The sequence below is a fragment of the Leishmania braziliensis genome, chromosome 17, assembly GCF_000002845.2.
Source record: "Leishmania braziliensis MHOM/BR/75/M2904 complete genome, chromosome 17".
NCBI classification, from domain to species: domain Eukaryota; phylum Euglenozoa; class Kinetoplastea; order Trypanosomatida; family Trypanosomatidae; genus Leishmania; species Leishmania braziliensis.
Genome location: NC_009309.2, coordinates 589,664 through 608,997, shown reverse-complemented (window position 1 = coordinate 608,997; position 19,334 = coordinate 589,664). Strand labels below are relative to the sequence as shown.

At 60.0% G+C, this 19,334-nt stretch overlaps 4 protein-coding genes across 4 annotated transcripts; all 4 read right to left on the bottom strand.

Annotated features, from left to right (window-relative positions):
• Positions 1-749: 749 nt before the first annotated feature.
• LBRM_17_1350 (hypothetical protein, unknown function) lies at positions 750-1,802 on the bottom strand (the record flags this gene model as incomplete). Its single annotated transcript, XM_001563851.1, has 1 exon — positions 750-1,802. The coding sequence occupies one exon, from the start codon at positions 1,800-1,802 to the stop codon at positions 750-752; it is 1,053 nt and encodes a 350-aa protein (XP_001563901.1).
• A 3,380-nt stretch (positions 1,803-5,182) lies between these two features.
• On the bottom strand, positions 5,183-7,216 carry LBRM_17_1340 (conserved hypothetical protein; the record flags this gene model as incomplete). The annotated part of the gene is made up of 1 exon (XM_001563850.2): positions 5,183-7,216. The coding sequence occupies one exon, from the start codon at positions 7,214-7,216 to the stop codon at positions 5,183-5,185; it is 2,034 nt and encodes a 677-aa protein (XP_001563900.1).
• A 5,350-nt stretch (positions 7,217-12,566) lies between these two features.
• LBRM_17_1330 (conserved hypothetical protein) lies at positions 12,567-15,725 on the bottom strand (the record flags this gene model as incomplete). Its single annotated transcript, XM_001563849.1, has 1 exon — positions 12,567-15,725. The coding sequence occupies one exon, from the start codon at positions 15,723-15,725 to the stop codon at positions 12,567-12,569; it is 3,159 nt and encodes a 1,052-aa protein (XP_001563899.1).
• A 1,352-nt stretch (positions 15,726-17,077) lies between these two features.
• On the bottom strand, positions 17,078-17,965 carry LBRM_17_1320 (conserved hypothetical protein; the record flags this gene model as incomplete). Its single annotated transcript, XM_001563848.1, has 1 exon — positions 17,078-17,965. The coding sequence occupies one exon, from the start codon at positions 17,963-17,965 to the stop codon at positions 17,078-17,080; it is 888 nt and encodes a 295-aa protein (XP_001563898.1).
• Between the last annotated feature and the right edge of the window lie 1,369 nt (positions 17,966-19,334).

Here is a 19,334-nt window from a genome sequence, read left to right as displayed (position 1 = left end):
ACTCAAAGCACCGCAAGCGGCCTCTCCTCCCCCTCCCCCTTGGCTCTACTCCCCTCTCGCACGCTGGTCTTATCCCTGGCTTGCTTTCCAGCTTCTCATACTTGGCTGTCTCTTCTTGGGGGTACGAGCCTCGCTTAAGCACGCATCACAGGTACCCGCCTCGCCATGCGTACACACATTCGGCTACGGTGTCCGCGACATCACTGCATAAGTGAAGCCATCCGCCTGGCAATGCAACCCGTCACTGTAGGAGCGGCAGAAGAGCGCAAGAGCGGCTCCGAGGAGCGGTGGAGAACTCCTCCATCCAAGAGGAGACGATAACAAGACGAAGACGTACAACACGCGTGTGAAAGAGAGAGAGGGAGAGAGAGGGAGAGAGAGGGAGAGGGAGGGAGGAGCGCAGCAGTTAAGGGGGGGTAACTACGGCACGCGTTACAACACACAAGCGATCAAGAGCAACATGCATACGCGAATTCCTACAAAAAGACAGGTGTGCACATACAGCCACGTAGGCATGCTCAGCGGCAAGTCCAGTCTTACCCCTGCGCGTGCTGTGATTGCTGATTCCGCGCCCGCGCCTCGTGGACCTGTGCATGCTGGACCTCCATCTCCTGCTCCGTTAGTGTTGCCCCCGGCCACTACTAATGCCGTCACTGTACCTGATGATGGCGAGAATGGGACTCCTCCTGCGCAGATGGACTTTGTAATGCCCATGGGGTGGGTTCAACCACGGGTGAGGCAGCCTCTGGTTAGCGGTTGTGATGCCCCTCACGGTGTTGCTGATGCTGCTGCGCCTGCCCTGCCTCTGCATGATTGAGCGGCGGCTCAACCGATACCGCGGGCTCGCCCCCATGCGCCTGCGTCGGATAAGACTGTGGAGTGGGTCGCCCAGACGCTGCGGTGCGTTGGAACTGGCCGGCTGCAGCATCACCAGTGCACCACAAGTGGCGCGTCATAACAGCTACGGAGAGCGCCATCACCGCTACGACGACCATGCCGATCCAGAGGCCGCGCTTCGCGGCAGCGCCCTTCTCCCAGTGCTTTTCCCCACCGGAAACGGCGAAACAAACGGATTTAGCGCTGTTGCCAGCCGCCCCGGCTGACTTGTTCCCCCGCACCACAGCACTGACGCCGCTGCCGATAGCGTGCGTAGCGGTGCTGTTGCTGGTCTGTGGCGATGTCGCCGAGGTAGTGGACGACACCGTCTTGGACGCAGCTGGCGGGATCACGGAGATGTACGTCGGTGGGAAGAAAGTGACAAGGCCGCCCACGGGCGTGTCCCTCTTAGTAAAATACGCAATCAGGTCCTGCTCATGATCCACCTTGTCCCCGCGCGCTGCCAGCACGCTCCACAGGTCCTTCGGTGAGAGTGACGGGTCCACAGTCGTGGGGTCGTAAAGCCTCAGCGAGAAGCGGAAGCGATCCTGCATTTCCTCAGGAAGATTCTTTATCCCCAGCGTATTCATGTCACGGAGCGTCACAAAGCTCCGTGTGGCAGACTCAGGCGCCACGATGGCAACGTGCGGCTTTGCCACGTACCGCTCCGGGTTCTGGCTCCGCATCTTGAACACGCACGGCTGCTTCGACACGTTGTAGATGGAGACGGCATTCTGAATGCACCGCCCAAAGTGCGGCGGCGGGAAAACGAGGCAGTTCGGCTCAATCTTAATCTTCGAATGCGTCTTGGCAGAGCGGTATCGCTGCTGCTGCTGCTGCGATGGCGGGCAGTGTTGACATGGCAAAGGGCTTGCGCAAAGTCCCTCGGGGGAGCTCGCGTTCAGCACTGAGTTGCGCAGCTCCATTCCCGGTGATGCACAGCCTTTTACGAGGAGAAAAGTGGAACAGCGCGAGAACGAGTGGGAGGGGGAGGAGGAGAAGGGTGATGAAAGTGAGGTGCACCATCAAGACAAGAAGCGCCGGTGTAGTCGCGCGCGTGTGTGTGTGCGAGGATGTACAGCTGAGCGACAGAGGAAAGAAACGAAGGTGGTGGAAGTGGCGGTATGTGCAGGCGACTCCCGTCCAGAGTGAAGAGAAAAAAAGCGCAGCAGCAGCGACAGCACAACGGCGAAGACTCGATGTGGCGTATGGCGCCTCTACATGAAGCGGATGGAGAACAGAGGCACCAGCAGCTCCTCCTCTACTGCTGGTGCACGTAGACGTGTTTGGCGAAACGGCTCTGCTGCTGCGGTGAGGGAAGAGGGGTATCAGTAAGGCCAGGGGAATCGGTAGAGGCCGTACCAGTGAGCGCAGCGAACACCGAGCGTGTGAAGAGAGGAACAGAGGGGGGTGGCAATGGGGAGGGGGGAACGGAGAGGTGGCAGACGACAGCTGTGTCGTGTGTAGCCGACAACAGAGGGGGGGGGGGGGGGTAGATGGCTCTACGGGGTGAAGAAAGGAACGGAGAAACAGAGGAAATACAAAACGAGCCCCGCCTCTCTTGAAAAGGTTTGTGTGCGTGTGTGTGTGCGTGCGTGAAGAGGGGAGCTGATGACGGCAGCGTGCACAGGATGGGGAACGCAGCGAGAAAGATGCGGAAAAGAGGGGAGAGAAGTAGGGGCATTAGGGCGTAGGGAAAGAGTCACCTGGAAGACAGAGCAACAGTGATGGGAACGAGAAACTGAAGGAGATGCGGAGGCTGAAGATGAAGGCAGGAGTAGGCGGGCGTCTCTCCACAGGGTGAACTGCCACCTATGCTGCCTTCCACGCCTCTCTTACTGGCTACGATGAGGTCCCTATCTGTGCACATGTGCAAGCCTGGGGGCGTGCAGGCCTCCCGCCGCAGCACCAACAACAGACGGACAAAGCGAGTGAACAAGCGAGGTGGGGAGGCGGAAGAAGACAGGAGGCGGCGGAGACACAAAAAATTACATCAGCGGAGGTTCGCATTGGACATCGCATCGCTCGCACCGGCAGCCGTAAGCGGAGGAGAAGCTGCACCGAAAAGAAGAGACGAGGGCCGCATCCAACACGAAGCCGCACATTGCAGCCGCCCACCAACGACAGAGGAGTGCTTCCCATGAAAGACAAAGGGGAAGACACGTTCGACGCGTGTGACGAGGAGTGGGAAGCAAAAGATGAGCGAGTAACGGCTACACAGCAATGCAAAAGCCCAGCATCACGCGGGAGAGAGAGAGGGCGTGGGCCGATACGAATACCAACATAAATATTATGGTGCTCAACGCGTCCACACGCCCTGCCACACAGCTCCAGCCCAGACGCCGCTCGACCCCCACTGCTCCGCACAGCAGCGCGCCGACCCAGTGGCCTGGGCACCGACCCTGCCCCAGGCTAGGCCCGCCACACGCTCCGCAGGCACCCCTCACAGCAGCCCCCCACCGTGCCGGCCGCCGCCCGGGGCGTCCCTCGGCGTGCCTCACGCCCCCCACACCAGTGGGCAGTGAGGGCCGGGCGAGAGACGCTCGGGTCACGCGGGCGCTCAGCCCATCACATGCATGGCACAGACGCGCCCGCCCCCGCAGGCAGCCGCCACGCCACGCCACGCCACCCAGCACCACACCGCCGACATCCGCAGCGACACACCGCCCTGGCCCAACCCACGTCGTGGGCACGTGGCCCAGCCACCACCAGAGGCGGCTCGGCATTGGCAGGGGGGCGGCCTGGCTCCCCACACACGGCGTGGGGGTACGGGGCACAGGATGCCGCGCGCTGAGGCGTGTCAGCCCATCCCCCACCGCCATCGGGAGGCACTGCGAGCCCCCCTCGGAAACAGGTATACAGCCAGCTTACCGAAAGATTCCAAGCCATGTTCAGTGTTCACTGAGTATGGCGCGCTTCACGTGAGCGGGAGGGATACGGGAGAAAATGAATAACAGACAGATGGGCAGAGAAGCCCATTCGCGGGGTTGCTCAGTTTAGCTCAGGGCTTTGGCGCACATACCACGCGTAGAGACAAACGATAATATGGTCTGTAATCTCCTCATGTTGAGCAAAAGCACATTACAGCAAGAGCTAGAAAAGAAAGGAGGCGAAGCAGTTGATAATTTACCTTGAATTACGCATCCCCGCCTCACAGCATCCCTCATGCCCTGCTTTGGACCTCCATCTCACACTCGCTTCTGCACACATCCAAGCGCCCCGTACATCTCTTAGCGTCAACCTCCCGTCCCTCTGACTTCGGATACAACGTCGTAATGCGCACGGTAGAGAAAACAAAAGCGACGCTACGGCTGATGCACGGAGACACGAGGAGATGTCAAAGTGTCTCGACCCCGCCAAACGCTGAAGGACGAAAAGGCTAACAAGTCCAAACTGAGACTACTAGAGAAAGATGTGGTGTACCTGCAAACAAACAAACATACAAACATATACATACATATACATACACATACATGCAGAGAGAGGCAGACAAACGCACAGCACGACTATGTACAAGGGTAGAAACAAAGGTGAGCAATGTAGACAGTACAAGAGAGAAAGGCGGCATAAGAACCACCACAGACCAACGCACACACACACACCGTAAGATAAACAGGGGAAGAAGGGTAAGAGACAGAGACTGCGACATACTATCAAGTGCTCTCACACGCGTAACCACATTGACAGAACTATGGAAAGATAAAAGGTGAAACACTGAGGATGAACGTAAAGAAAAACAAAAACAAGAGCAGCAGGCCCCACCTTACGCGCCTGCGCGCACACACACACACACACAAGCGAGAAGCACATAGACGTCAGAGGGCGGCAAGAGGAAAGACAGTGGGGGAGAGGCGCGCGAAGAGCGTAGCAAACGAAAACACATAAGAGTGAGCAGGGCCAGAAGGCAGTTCAGGAGGAAACATATGCTCAAGTGCCGCGTCTGTGCTTGACCCTCTCGTTCATTACCGTTGTGCGCAATGGCGAAAGTAAAACAAGAGGAATATGCAACAGAAAGCAAGAAGAACCTGGCGCAACATGTTTGCATAGAGGCAGTCCGACACATGAACCATCGGCGCTCGACCAAAGAAGCCACACTCATCAACACCTAGCCACACACCTACACACCTCACGTGCAGTAGCGCTGCAGCTCCCACTTCCTCCTCTGTGAGTGCTGCGGTCGACGCAATCTTCCACATCGCATCTGCCTCCCTCGTTTACCCTCTGCCGTTATCAAACCTTTCTTTGCATGGGCGAGTGAGGTGTGTGTATCTGCAGGTGTAGGCGTGGATACATATGCTGACGGCACCTACAGATCGTCGAGGGAGATCCCAATTCGCCCGAAATCGGTGCTGCCCTCGATGTTGCTGTGCAGCTGGATGACCGAGTCTTCCTCAATACCGAAGGCTTTCACAGTGCTGATGTCATCGTCCATTGCATTGCCCGTCTTCAAAACGGACAGGATCTGCGCGGTTGGGGCGATGTGATACACCTGATGCAGGTATCGCTTGAGCGTATGCACCTTGACGGAGGCCCAGTCGCCAAATATCTCGTAGCTCTTTTCGCCATGCGACACGTAAATGCGGTACGCATTGGGCGCCTCTGGGCTAATGGCGCTAAAGTTCACACTGGCCAAGGCATGGGTGGATATCTTCATGTTGGCAGAAAACCCCTCCGGCAGCAGCACCTGCCCAGGAGAGTGCCTAAACAGCTTCGCGTGGCGGACGACGTGCGCGTGATAGCAGGGGTGCAGTCGGCATGTGTGGGCGTACTTCTTCTGGTGCTTGCGGTCGTTGATCAGCGTACACTCCTCATCGCTCGGGCAAAGCGGTAGGTCATCGCGGATGCTGCTCAGACTGCTGCTTGACTTGCTGGAAAACGACATCGTCTCGTCCGCCATGGCGCTCAGCGTTTTCATGGCTGTGTCGTACGACCCACTGAAAAGCGGAGCTTCCGCTCTGTGCGTCACCCCAGCGGGCCCACCACTCATGACTGCACCGCCAAGCGGAGGCGAGGCAACGCGGTTACTGCTGCTGCTGCTGTTGCTTTTATTAGGGTATTTTCTCACCGGAAAGGGGCCGCTTTGGTGCTTCTTCTGATTCTTAGCGGGGACGAACGACTGGGGGTGTGCGCCGTTGCTGCAACCCATCACCGAAGAGAAGCAGTGGTTAGATCGAGGGTCTACGTATCCGAGTGACTGCAAACCGCCTCGACCATCCAGAGAACCGTGGTAGCTCTCGCTGCCCCCGCTGTTCATCACGGGAGCCATCGTAAGTGGCACTGAGAAGCTTGCGGGGGCGTAGCTCGAGATGGCCGCTCCATTCACAATCGTTGGCGATGCGCATCGGCTGGGAGTTTGCGCACCATACAGAGGGCCGGGGATACCGGTCGGCACGTGTGGCGGCAGAGGGGGCAGCGGGGGCGGAGTCCCCTGCGCGGTGTAGTAAGGGTTCGGCGACTGCGATCTTCTGTCAACTTCCACTGCGGCACTGCGAAAACTACCCGAGAGCGGCATCCCGTACTGCGGGGGGCTGTAGTGCCCTTGCACCGGCGCGGACTCAACACGAGCGAACGCACTCGTGTCGTCCTCACGCGGCGCGAAGGGGAATCTGGGAGGCAAGCTGCTAGGTGGAGTGTTGGGGAAGCCGCTGCGACTACCGCTGTCGTTGCTGCCACACTGGGTGATGGGACTGTTGATTCTGCGACGGTACCGCGGGTGAACGTTCGGGGCGGAACCAACCTGGATAGGCTGCGAGTACTCCTGCCCGCCACTGGATGGGCTTAGCGGGGTGCTCGGCTGAGAGAGTTGCTGTCCGGCGCTTTCGTTTTGTACGCTCTTGAGCACGGGGTTCGCAGGCGCCTCCTGCGCTGACGTGCTCCTGTTGAATGACCTGGGGCTAAGATACGCCGGGAGGCTCGCCGACTCTTGACGACATCCGGGGTCTCTTATTGGGCTAAAATGGCCATCGTCTATGCTAGTGCGATAAGTGTATGGCGAGTGAGCGTACTTGGTAGACCCAACGCGGCTGGCACCGCTGCAACAATTGCTTGACGGCTGCTGGTGCATAGTGACAGACACCGATTTTATCGTCGCGTCTCTCTCACTCAGCGAGCGCACTTTGAGAAGTCCACAAGGGAGAAAGGAGGGGAAACAATTGAGGGAAGTCTGGAGAAGAGCGAGGCGAACAGGTGGAGAAAGCGACGTGGCAGGGGACACACACGCACACACACACAAATTAAGGGAGAGGGGGGAATGAAAAGAGAACCGAACAATGAAGACACACAGAGAGAGAGAGCGGGGGGGGGGGGGGGAACAGAACAAGAGAGAACGTAACTCAACCATGCACACTCGCCCACACACACACACACAGCGAGAGAAAAACGAGCAGAAGGTACAGGAAAGGCGGGTGCCTCTGTATGTCTGATCCCTGTCGTACACCTCCGCGACCTGTCAACACGGCGCACTCCTCGACCCACGGCTACTTATTACGACCAGAAATCGAAAAGGGCACAAAGAGCGCACAACGGAGCAGTAGATGACACAGAGGGCGCGGGAAAGAGACGGTGCAGCGCACAAGTAGCGAGAGCAGCACAAGAGGGAAAGGGGGGAAAAAACAACGAGAGAGAGAGCAAACGGTGCGCCGCGGAAAAGATATGGAAGCTGCGGAGGGGGGAAGAAGGAGGACGGAGAGAAGAGTAGCGGCGAAGATCTGCGCAAAGCAAAGGAAAAAGTTCCCTAAAAGAGAGCGGCGGACAAAATAAAAGGAAACGTCGGGGGGTTCGCTCACACACGCCACGCGCTGCCCATCGCAGTCTCCCTCTCGTTTTTTTTTCGTTTATTCGCCCGTGCGCTGGCCTCCGATACCTCCTTTTTCCCTTCACTTGTGCTCGACCGCCCCCTCAAGAGGAAAGCACGTTGCGTGTTTGAAGGTGGGATCGAGGCTCAACGAATTTGCCGCACACGCGCTCGGTTGTGTGGGGGAGCAGCAGACACAAAGGGGAAACAAGAGAGCGAGAAAGCTTGGGTCCTAATAGATGCTGCTACAGAGACTTAAAGAGCAGAGATGCATCGCGCGCTCCTGGTGCACGCAATCCACCTTTATTCGCCTTTCGACATACACAAGACGAGAAGGGGGGAGTGGAGTGGAGTGAGTGGGCGCCGTGAAGGGGAAGAAGGCAGGGATGTGGAGTTGGCTGGGGAACTCTGCTTGTGCGAGTAGGGGTGTGAGTGGGCTTGGGGGAGGGGGAGAGGCGTGCAGCCGTGGAGGGAAGTTGGGCGAGAGAGCGAGAGACAAGAGGAAAGAGAAGTGGCACACACACTAACCAAGTGAGACGAGCAAACAACATAGCGAAACGTGGAGGGGCGAACAGTGCAGCCGCGTGTCTTCTGCAGCGACGTGGCAAATTTTGCCTCTCTAAAGGAGAGAAAAGGAAGCCGGAGGAAGTGCCTAGGGCAGACGCGCGAGGGAAGCAGAGAGTGAGAGCTGAAGGGCGGAGATGAGATGCTAGCTGAGTGGGTGACTTGGGTCACATGAGAGAAGGAGGGAGGAAGGGGAAAGGGGAGGAGGAAAGCAGCCCGGCACGCAGATCAAGGCAATGATGAGAGAAGTGATGGGGCAACGCCACTGCAAAAAAGGGGGTAAAGAGAGAGAAAAGAGAACCAAGAGGCGAAGCCAAGTCGCCAGCGCCAGCGTGTGCGTAGACGTGCGTGCCGGTGTGTCTGCGGCTCTGCCATCGCATCTGTCCTGTATATCTGTGTGATGGGAGGGAGGGGAGGGCAGCAGCCGTATCAGTGCTGCCAAGCGCACGAATACACCCACTCTCCCACCCCTCCCCCCATTCGTGCAGGGGCATACTCACGTCCCACACTGCCACATGAGCACGCGCAGAGGCACAGGTGAAAGAGGAAAAAGAAAGATCGTCTGTCACCGACGCACAAGAAGAACCGAGAAGGGAAACAAGTCCGACAGGAACTGAGTGACGGCTTGAGAGCCACACGCACACACACACACACACACACACCGCGGTAAAGTAGCGCAATCCAGGAGACAATGGGGGCAGCAAGGCGGGGAAGGGGGGAGGGAGGAAGTGCAAACAGCGAACGAGCAACAAAAAAAAAGACCGACATTCGCCAGCCACGCAGCAAAGCGCCCAAAGCACACACGGGGATGCAGAGGGAGTAAAGGAGGGAGTCGACATGCTCGAGCACAGACACGCACGCGCCGACCCAGTGGCCTGGGCACCGACCCTGCCCCAGGCTAGGCCCGCCACACGCTCCGCAGGCACCCCTCACAGCAGCCCCCTACCGTGCCGGCCGCCGCCCGGGGCGTCCCTCGGCGTGCCTCACGCCCCCCACACCAGTGGGCAGTGAGGGCCGGGCGAGAGACGCTCGGGTCACGCGGGCGCTCAGCCCATCACATGCATGGCACAGACGCGCCCGCCCCCGCAGGCAGCCGCCACGCCACGCCACGCCACCCAGCACCACACCGCCGACATCCGCAGCGACACACCGCCCTGGCCCAGCCCACGTCGTGGGCACGTGGCCCAGCCACCACCAGAGGCGGCTCGGCATTGGCAGGGGGGCGGCCTGGCTCCCCACACACGGCGTGGGGGTACGGGGCACAGGATGCCGCGCGCTGAGGCGTGTCAGCCCACCCCCCACCGCCATCGGGAGGCACTGCGAAAGAGGCGAAACGAAGAAGAGCAGGACAGAGGTAAAGCCAAAGACTTTGGAGGGGGGCGGGGAGGATGGTGGATGATGCTCCTCTTCACGCGTGGGTGCGTGTGGGTGATGAAGAGTGCGTCAAAGAGGGCTGGAAAAACAGGTGAATGAGAGAGGAGACAATAAGAAGCGACATCAGATGTACGGTGGTCATGGATGGAGGAAAGCAGCAGGGAAAAGCAGAGGCATGACGTGCCTTGTCTGCGTACATGTCTGCTGAAAGGCACATGTCTGCACATGCGCCACGAGGATGTGTGCCACACACACACAGCGCAGCGGTGGGAGAGTGGAAGGGTGGGAGGGAAGGCGAGAAAAGTTGCTGAAATCACCCACAAGGAGAGGGTTTGTATTGATGCGGGTACGTGTGGCAGCGGCGCAGCACCACGCACTGTCAAAACAGCGGCGTGGGAGAAACAGAGGAAGCAGGAGGTGCAGCAGAGGGGCTGAACACCACACAACAGAGCGCTTCAGCAGCGACAGGAGCGCATCTCATCGACAAAGAGGTAAAAAGAACACGCACCCTCCGTACATCAACCCACTCGTGCACGTCACCGCCCCTCAGCTGCCTTAAAAACAAGTGAGGTGAACCACCCTATCCGTGTCCGCAGCACAATCATCTGGAGAGACTGACACAGGCAAGTCACGCTGGACGTGGTCGCCGGCGTTGACCTCGTACTCGCGGACGGCGACGTCTAGGCAGTCACCTCGGCATCACGGGAGGCGAGGTCACTGAAGTACACATGAAACCCCGCCAGTTTCATGACCCACTCCTATCATCCACGGTGTAGGGCGGTGCACGCAGCAGCGACCAGCTCTGTGGCCATCGTCATGCCGGCCTGGTACCGCGGCGGCGTTGTATGCAACCACATACCAGCGAGCAGGAAGAGGCGCGGACGAACTGATCCACTTGCCACTCGCGCTGGATCACTGAAAAAAAGGAAACGAGGAGGCCGTACCAACCACAGCACGGCAGTCAGCGTTCCTGCAGCGGTGACGTCAGCAGCGCAACGCTCCGCAACGTTCAGCGCTGCGAGACGCTCGAAGAGATGCACGAGCGGCTCCGTGGTGGTGATTCACGACGCGCGTGTGTGCGCACAGTCTCGAGCCCTCCGGCGTAAAGCGAAGGACGCGAGGCCGTAAGCCTCTCTGGAGGCAGCAAGAGCGCCTCGCCGCCCTCACCGTTGACACGGTACCCCAGCAACTACCGCTGCTGCCTTGGGCCTTTTGACAGCCGTCGTAGGAACTGGCAGCTTCACCAAAGGAAGCGTAGCCGACGAGCAGCTGCGGGCAACACTGCTGAACCCACCGCCAGTGCAGAGATGCGGCTGCCAAACTAGTCGGTGTGCAGCGCTGCGCTGTGCACCAGTGAGCCGCAGCACCACTGAGGGGCACGCATGGCTGTCGCCGCTCCGCATAACGCTTCACTGGTCAGACGAACTTCGCCACGCGCGCACAGCAGCATCACACCAGCCGCGCCACTAACATCAGGAGCAGCGGAGACAGCGCCATCAAAGTCGCCAGCAGCTCACTGCTGCCGCCGCTGCAGGCCCTTAGCATCACCGCGCGAGATGCCTAGCGAAGCAGAGTTCTGCATCGTACAAGAAAGCTGTGTGGCTCCGCGGGCATTCAACACCATGTGCTCGCGTTCAGACAACTCGGCGGGGGTGTCTGCGATCATCGCGTCACTCTTGACAATGCGCCCAGCCGTCTTCTCCAACTTCAGAAATGCAGTGAAAACTGCCCTCACGGAGCCGGGCGTGAGCGCAGATGCGCGGAAGCGGCTCTGGCCACCAGGCGCACAAATACACGTGTACTCGAGCCCTTTTCCGACGTAACGCTCACGCACCTCGATAACCGCCGCTGCGGTGAAAGGATTCGCCACAAAAGGCTATGCGGCAATGAAGTTGCCCATGTCCTGCGAGTTGAGAGTGGAGCAGTGACGGAGAGACGCGTGGTAAAGCAGACCCTGAAGCGTCAGCTACTGCTTGCTCAACGTGGGTCTGTATGGCAAGCGAACAGTATAGCCAGAAAAAGCGCATGCTGACCGCGTCGCTCAAGGCATCCAGTCGCAGATCTTCTCGGGCGAGGCCGAGCAGGAACGCCGTCCCGCAGAGCTCCAGCACCACCGCGCTCGCACTCCTTCCGCGGAGAGCTAACGAAGTAGACCACGAGCTTTAGGCACAAGGAAGCGCCGATGGATGCGGAGAGGAGAAGGGGGGAAACCGCTCTCCCTCGCTCGTGCACAGGTGGAGACATTGGGTCGCACAAGGACAGTCCCTCTACTGGCAACGTGTCACAGGCAGGCAGATAAGCAGGGAAACAATGGCGGAGAGGAGAAGGGGCACATTTGGAGGATGCCAAGTGGCGAACCTTTTCTCCCTTCCGCCACGAAGCCTCACGTGGGAGGTGAGTGCCGCCTTCCCCGCCACAGTGGCGGAGCCGAGGTGATGAAAAGAGGGAGGGCGAGGAAGAAAAAGCGACGAGGAAGGAGCGTCCCAAGTGGCGAGAGTCAGAGACACCGCCGCAGTTACATCTGGCAGAGAGGAGGGGCTGCTCACGGACGAGCTGACATCCGTAAGGTGGTCACTGTACTTTCAGTGGGGCACGCCTATGCTTGAGAAAGGCTCCGGCTGGGGAAACGAAGCGACTGCAATGAAGATACCCCTTCCATGCAGTTAAACGAGCTACCAGAGACACCAGGAAGCGGCAGCGGGACAGTGGCGGCAAAGTTTCACTCCGCGGCGCCACCTCTTCCTGGAGAAACGTCAGACCTTTATCATCTCTCTTTGCCTGTGATTAGCGCGATTCTTCGTCAGTCAAGCGCATCGCCAGCGGCAGCACTAAGCTACTCCACAAAAGTGGTGATGCTGCGGCGATGACGACTGGGTTGAGTAAGTTAGCGATGCGAGTGCTCAGTGGAGTCATGAATGCAGCAGCTTTGCTTAAGGGGGGAGGAAAGCACATCTTGGGCTCACGCCGATCCGCCACGACGGGCTAGCACGCCATACATACGGGGCGACAGGGCGCCGTCAAACAACGGCACAAGTGCCACTGCGCTACTCTCCGCCCCGGCTGCTGGTGCCTCTGCCCCATGGGTATCGAACTTCGACAGCTCCTCATGCAAGTAGAGGGTGCGATCCAGCAGGAGCAGCGACTCGACCAGGTGGCACATCCACATGCGCAGCACTGTTAGACCGAGGAAGGAAGCAAAATGCTCCTGCTCAAAGCTCGCCCCCATTGTCTCAGGCAGACGCTCCTGCGTGAGCGCGTGCCGCACATACGCCTCCTGCGTCGCTCGACACTCTGTGCAGTACTGCCCAACGCTCCACGGCGTGTACGGGGTGTCCTTGTAAGGTTCGGCGTAGACGTACTCGGCAGCGACAGCATGCACAAACTGGGCGAAGGTCAGCGTTTCCTTGTCGCGCGAGATTCGTCGAAGAAAGGCCGGTTCGAGATGTGGCGGCACTTCGGGGAACGCGCATGCGTCACCGCCGTTCAGGGGGTCAACGTGTGCGCAGCCAACAGTGGGCGGCGCAGACGCGTCTCTCCGCCCCGCCTCCCACCTCCTCGCCAGTTGTGTCCACAGGAGCTTGAAGAGGCTGCGAAAGAAGAGAAGCTTGGCGGAGCTGCGGTGGCCCTCGGGCGATGACGTTGACCAGGCATCCAGCGGCTGCGTGGCGAGGAGGAGCGAGATGCTGTTAGTGGTCAAGCCGCGGCGCTGTAGTGCGTGACTGAGAGGGAATCCCCGCGGCGTCAAGGCGTGCCAGCAACAGCTGACGAGTAGCAGACCACGCGCTGAGCTGTTGCGGAAGATGCGGCACACGTTCGAGCCCAAGTCGCCGCACGAGTGCAGGCCAACGAGGACCGTGTTCCGCACGCTAGGCACGTACACGGCAGGGGTGGAGGGAAAAACAGGCGGCAGCACCGCCAAGATGAGCGCAACACCCTCACGACCCCACGTCTCCGCATCTGGTAGCTCCCAATCACCTATGCAAGCGATTCGGCAACCGTGACGCCTCGTGGACTGAAGTGCACAAGCCTGGGATGCTGCTGTGGCGTCCGCCGGTAGACGATAGAGCCGTAACGTGCGCTTCTTGCATTCCTGGTCGACGCACACGTGGTGGCTCTCCGCGCCACCATCGTAGCCGACAATGGTGGCGATCACCTGCGTGTATGACCACAGCTGTGGGGAGTGCACGGTAGCGGGAGAAATCAAGCCAGGCTCTGCGTCGCACCCGTGCCTCAGCGGTCTCATCGCTGCACTTTGGGTCTCTCCATTAACTGCGCCGCTCGCCCCAGCTGGCGAAGGCAAATGAGGCTCTCTGGAGGCGGCCGTCTCTGCCACAGCCATCAGCAGCACTACGCGATAGCCACGAGCAGTGTAGGCGGGCTTAAGGGTGACAGACAACCGCACAGGCGGCAGCTGCTGCCGACCCCCACCTGTGCTGCTGCACACGTCACCGTGTGCTCGGGGCGCCAAGGTGAGGTACCCTGGTGTGGCCTCACTTAAGCTAACGTGCAGTGCAGCACCACCCTCACCATCAACGCAGGCTCGCTTGAGCAGCGTCGAACCTTCGCGGATGGAAGGGTTCCGTCCCTCCGTGTCTCTGAGGGTGAAGAAGTGCTCCGTTAACTTCGCCACGTACGCGTGCTGGGACAGCGATGCACTCCACTGCTGCACCTCCGCCAATGTGGGAATGCGCAACGGGCGCGGTGACGTCAGAGCTGACGTTTCCTCCGCATCACTGAGTCCGCCCACCTCGCTCGAAGCTCGTGCAGACGAGGTGCCAGCGTGCAGATGGCTGTAGACGTGCTTCATGATGACTGTGGTAGACTCCTGCCGAACAACCTTGGCGCAGACTCGGCAGGTTAACTTCACCGTCTCGTCGCCGTGAGTGCGCGTCACGGCAACGGCACCGCCTTCGGCGATAGCGCCTTGCTCCTCTGCACGATGTCCCGTAGCCGCATATGTGCCGTCACCGCATCTCTTGGATAACTCGCAACACGGGTCCGCGCACGTTCGAACGTGGCCATGCAGCAGCGACTCCCAGTCCACCTTCTCCTCGACGCGGCAGGCGATACTCGCCACGTGGCCGCGCGGCTCGTACAGTAGGTTCACGCGTGGTTGCCCATCGCGTGAGGAGAGGCTCATCTCCAAGAGCGATTCAAAGCACGCCATAGCGCGCTCCTTGTGAGCGGGATTGCAGTCGAGGCCGACCACCTGGAGTCTGTCGCACAGAGCCACTGCACGTGACACGTAACCCTTTCCCTCGCCTATGTTGATCATCGTGCGAACCTGAGCAGCGCTGCCACTGCAGTGTTCCCCGCCCCCCTCCCTCCCGTTGTCCGCTTCCCCTGCCTGCAATCGCGCCACAGACGTCTGTTCCACGCTGGCGTTGCAGCACAGCACCAGATCGCGTATTGTCTCTCGCATGATGCGTACCTCGTGCTGCTTTTTCGCATTCATGCCTAGTGACACAACGAAATCGAGTATGTCATGCTCGTGCTGTCGCTGCGCCTGGGCACTGGCGGAGTCGCGGTCGATGGCCAGCCGCTCAGCCTCTGTGAAGAGTGTGAAACCGGCGGCGTCGTTCTCAAGACGCCGTGCACGGCCGAGCATTAAGCGCCGCGTGGCGGCGTAGAACTCCTGAAGTGGGGCCAGAGAGGCGGCGCTGGCGGGCAACAACGAAGCCGGCGAAGTGTGGAAGTCGCCGGTCAGTGGACCGACGCACTGCGCTGCACTTGTCGGTGGACCATCGCGCACCAGCGCACGCAGCTTCGCCATGGCGCCATCGCCATGCAAGAGTGGTCTGAACGCGCTCAGCAGCGACTGGGTGTACGCGAGCTCCTCTGCCTGGACAGGGGAGCGGTCAAAGTGCACGCCTGACGCGGCCCACGTCTCGCCCCGGATGAACTGAAAATAGTTGTCCGGGTGGGACTGGATTAGCCTGGCGCTGTGCAGGAAGGCACACAAATCATCCAAGTAGCGGTCCAAGGTAGTCGTGTTGGCGGCGTCTGGCTGCGCAGGGCTGGCGCCGCTGCCACTGCTCCGAAAGAACGAGAAGCCCTCGCGTGGGTTATGCGCGTAGTCGGCGGAAAGTGGCAACGCAAGCGAATGGGACGCCGGCATCCTCATAGGGGGGGGGGAGGGGAAGTGCCTCGCTGTGAAGGTAAGCGCAGAAGGGGAGGAGGGATAGCCTGTGCGCCCCCTGCCACTACAAAGCGCCGAACTAAGCCCTCCAGCACCCACATGGCAGAGCGTGTTGGGGTCGAAAAAAGCGGAAGAGTCGGGAAGGCAGACATGCACAAGGCGCAGAGCACCAGAGAGAGAGAGAGAGAGACGTGGTTATCAGGTCGAATCCGCGAAGAGAGGAAGACGACGGGTGCTGAAGGAAAAGAGGGAAGCCCTTCGCAGGAAGCGGCATAATGGGCGAAACCTGTGCCACTGCGGCTGAGCATGAAAGCGACTCGTGTTGCCCTTGGAGGAAGTAACGCGCATGAGTACAGTAACCACGCGCACGTGTTCGGTCAACTTCATCGTTTCCCCTACAGCGCCACGGGGACAAATGCACCAGCTGTGCTGCCATTGATGAGTCACGACTGATATTTGTTTGCCTGTGTGGAGAAACAATCGACGTGTGGGCCCGGCGGCTGACCCACCCGCTGCCGCTACACATGCCAAAGATGAGGAGAGACAGGGAAAATGGACCCACGCAGACGCAGTAAACCAATCAGCCTCCGAAATGCGCGAGCTGTCACCAATGCTCACTGGCAGCTCCACCGATGTGCAGCTGCCACATACCCGTGCAAGGGCAGCGGTATCGACTCTTTCCTTCATTAACGCGTCCACACGCCCTGCCACACAGCTCCAGCCCAGACGCCGCTCGACCCCCACTGCGCCGCACAGCAGCGCGCCGACCCAGTGGCCTGGGCACCGACCCTGCCCCAGGCTAGGCCCGCCACACGCTCCGCAGGCACCCCTCACAGCAGCCCCCCACCGTGCCGGCCGCCGCCCGGGGCGTCCCTCGGCGTGCCTCACGCCCCCACACCAGTGGGCAGTGAGGGCCGGGCGAGAGACGCTCGGGTCACGCGGGCGCTCAGCCCATCACATGCATGGCACAGACGCGCCCGCCCCCGCAGGCAGCCGCCACGCCACGCCACGCCACCCAGCACCACACCGCCGACATCCGCAGCGACACACCGCCCTGGCCCAGCCACCACCAGAGGCGGCTCGGCATTGGCAGGGGGGGCGGCCTGGCTCCCCACACACGGCGTGGGGGTACGGGGCACAGGATGCCGCGCGCTGAGGCGTGTCAGCCCACCCCCCACCGCCATCGGGAGGCACTTCGAAAGAGGTGAAACGAAAAAGAGATCGAACCGCCGCTGTCATGAACAACAGAGGCGTGCAACGTACGCACAACACGCGCCGAGGCCCTTTTCCTTGTCGCTACTGTGGGTTCGCTCGGCGTCGTCTAGTGTGCCCTATCGCTTTCGGAAATCATCAGTGGAGAACTCCTTCGGGCGCGGGATTTTCTTCATCTTGTACTCCTTCGACCCCACGTAGGACGCCTCTGCCTTGCCATCGAACCAGTTGTTCTGCGCCTGGTCAAGTAGCGCATTCATCTCCTGCTTGTCAAAGGAGATCCTCTGCGTGCTGTTCGTAGGCGGCCCTCTGCCGCGGTGCTCGCCGACGATCGCCCCAGGCGTCCGCATCGCCTCCATCGCTCGGCGGTACTCGGTGGTGAGAAAGGCAACAAGCCAGGCAAGCCCAAGAATGAAGAGAAGTTGGATGTTGATGTACGCAATGGAGAGGCGAGGGTACTTTTGGTTATACTTCCACCATGACACGTGCTTGCGCACCTGCACCACGTTATAGCCGAAGCGCGGGGCTAGCTTGTCGTCAACCGGAGCAGGGGTGCGGTAGGCCACCTCGCCGATCGGCCACTGCACGCGGGACACGATGTATTCACCCTTCGCATCCACGATGGGGAGGGTATCAAGGTCTTGGTTAACTGGCTGAACCCACCGTACCGGCTCCGGGTCTGGCGTCGTCAAACCGCCGCTGCTGGCGCCTGGGGGAGGAGCCACAGGAAAGGCCGCCTCCGTTGGTATCGCCGTGCTGCTGTCAGCGCCACACACCGAAGTGGGCGGAGGCGGGGATGCGCCTGCTGCATCTGCGGTCAAACCGCTCGTGATTGCACTGGGCTCATTGGTGAGGTGAAAACAAGCGGCAGACTCTCTTGCGGCGAGGGTTTCTCGAGTGTGAGCCTCAGTGGATGTGCCACCAGACGCCGTTGAGAAAGCGCTGGGCGATTTTGACGTGTTCGTAGCGTAGAAGCGCCGGACTGTCTCGTCAACACCTGCGCCCATCAACGGCCTCGCAGCCGCAAAGTGAACACAGGACCAACCCGAGAGGCGGCGGCTAAGGACGCCAAGAGGAAGCGTGCGCATCGTCCTCTCTCTCTTTTGGATATCAGCGGGGCAGTGATGTACTTCTTCGCACGTGTGCGGGGGGGGGGGGGGGGAATGAGGAGAAAAGAGAGAGAAGAGGTAATGGAGCACACCGCGTACAAGGAATAGGAGTGGAGGGCGAGAGCACCACTGAGTCATGCGTACAGATGCAGTCAAAGTGCTGGAAAAGAGAACTCGACTTGAGATGCACAAGCAAAGAGAGGCGGCTCCACACGCACACACACACACACCCAAACGGCACCCCTTCGAGTTATTACCTGCGCAGCACAAGCTGGCGCTGTGAGAAACAAACAAAGCTGCTGTCCATCGCGACTCCGAGCGTGAGTCCCTCCTCATTTGCCGTCTCGCCAGGTGTAGCGATAGGCAAAAAGCCGCTCGCGCAGGCAGCCACACAACGCGATTCTACGGAAGAGGACAAGGCGAAGGCACCTGCCAGCGCCGGACACAGTCACGTGCGCAAGCATGACCGTGATAGATCTCATGCGTTCGTGTGCGTGCTGTAGGGAAGGAGGAGACCTTTTGAGGCGTTCCTTGGCGCAACTGCTCTCGTGCGTTTTCATTTCCACTACAACGTCTGCAGGTGGTGGAGACGTAGCCAACGCCTCCCCCCTCCCCCCAGTGCCACACTTTAATTGAATAGAAGAATCACTACCAGCACACACACACACACACACACACACACACACAGAAGCGCACACGCAGGCACACTGGGGAAAGACTCAGTTGACTCCGTGCGCGCGCGTCTGCAGGTGTTTGACTCGCCGTCACCCATTCTTTCCCGTTGCCGTGTCCTTAAGAGAAAAGTAAAACCCCAACACCAACGACGAACAAGCACAGCAGAGGACAGAAGGGTGCGACGGAAACTGCAGTCCGCCTCACATCCCTCCTGCCCTCTCCTCTCATCCACCCACCCTCGCGCCTCCCCTGCTGGAGGCAAGGAAAGGGAGAGAGAGAGAGACCACCACAACTACGCCGAGAGAGGCGCACAAAGAGACGGGAGCGACGCTCTGGTTTAGTTAAGCTCAAAAGAGGAAGAAGTGAAATTTGCAGACACCCATCTGCCTGCGCACAGATTTAAGAAGAAACGAAACTTACGTACACTCAAGCACGCCCACACACACACACACACATACAAGCGTCCAGGGGCGCACGGACAACGTCAAGGACAGAGGCCGTCGCATGCACAGACAGAGAGAGGGGAAAGAAGAGCGCGAGACTCAGAAAGGCGCACATGCACGGCACGTGCGCGCGCAGCGGGAGGATCAAA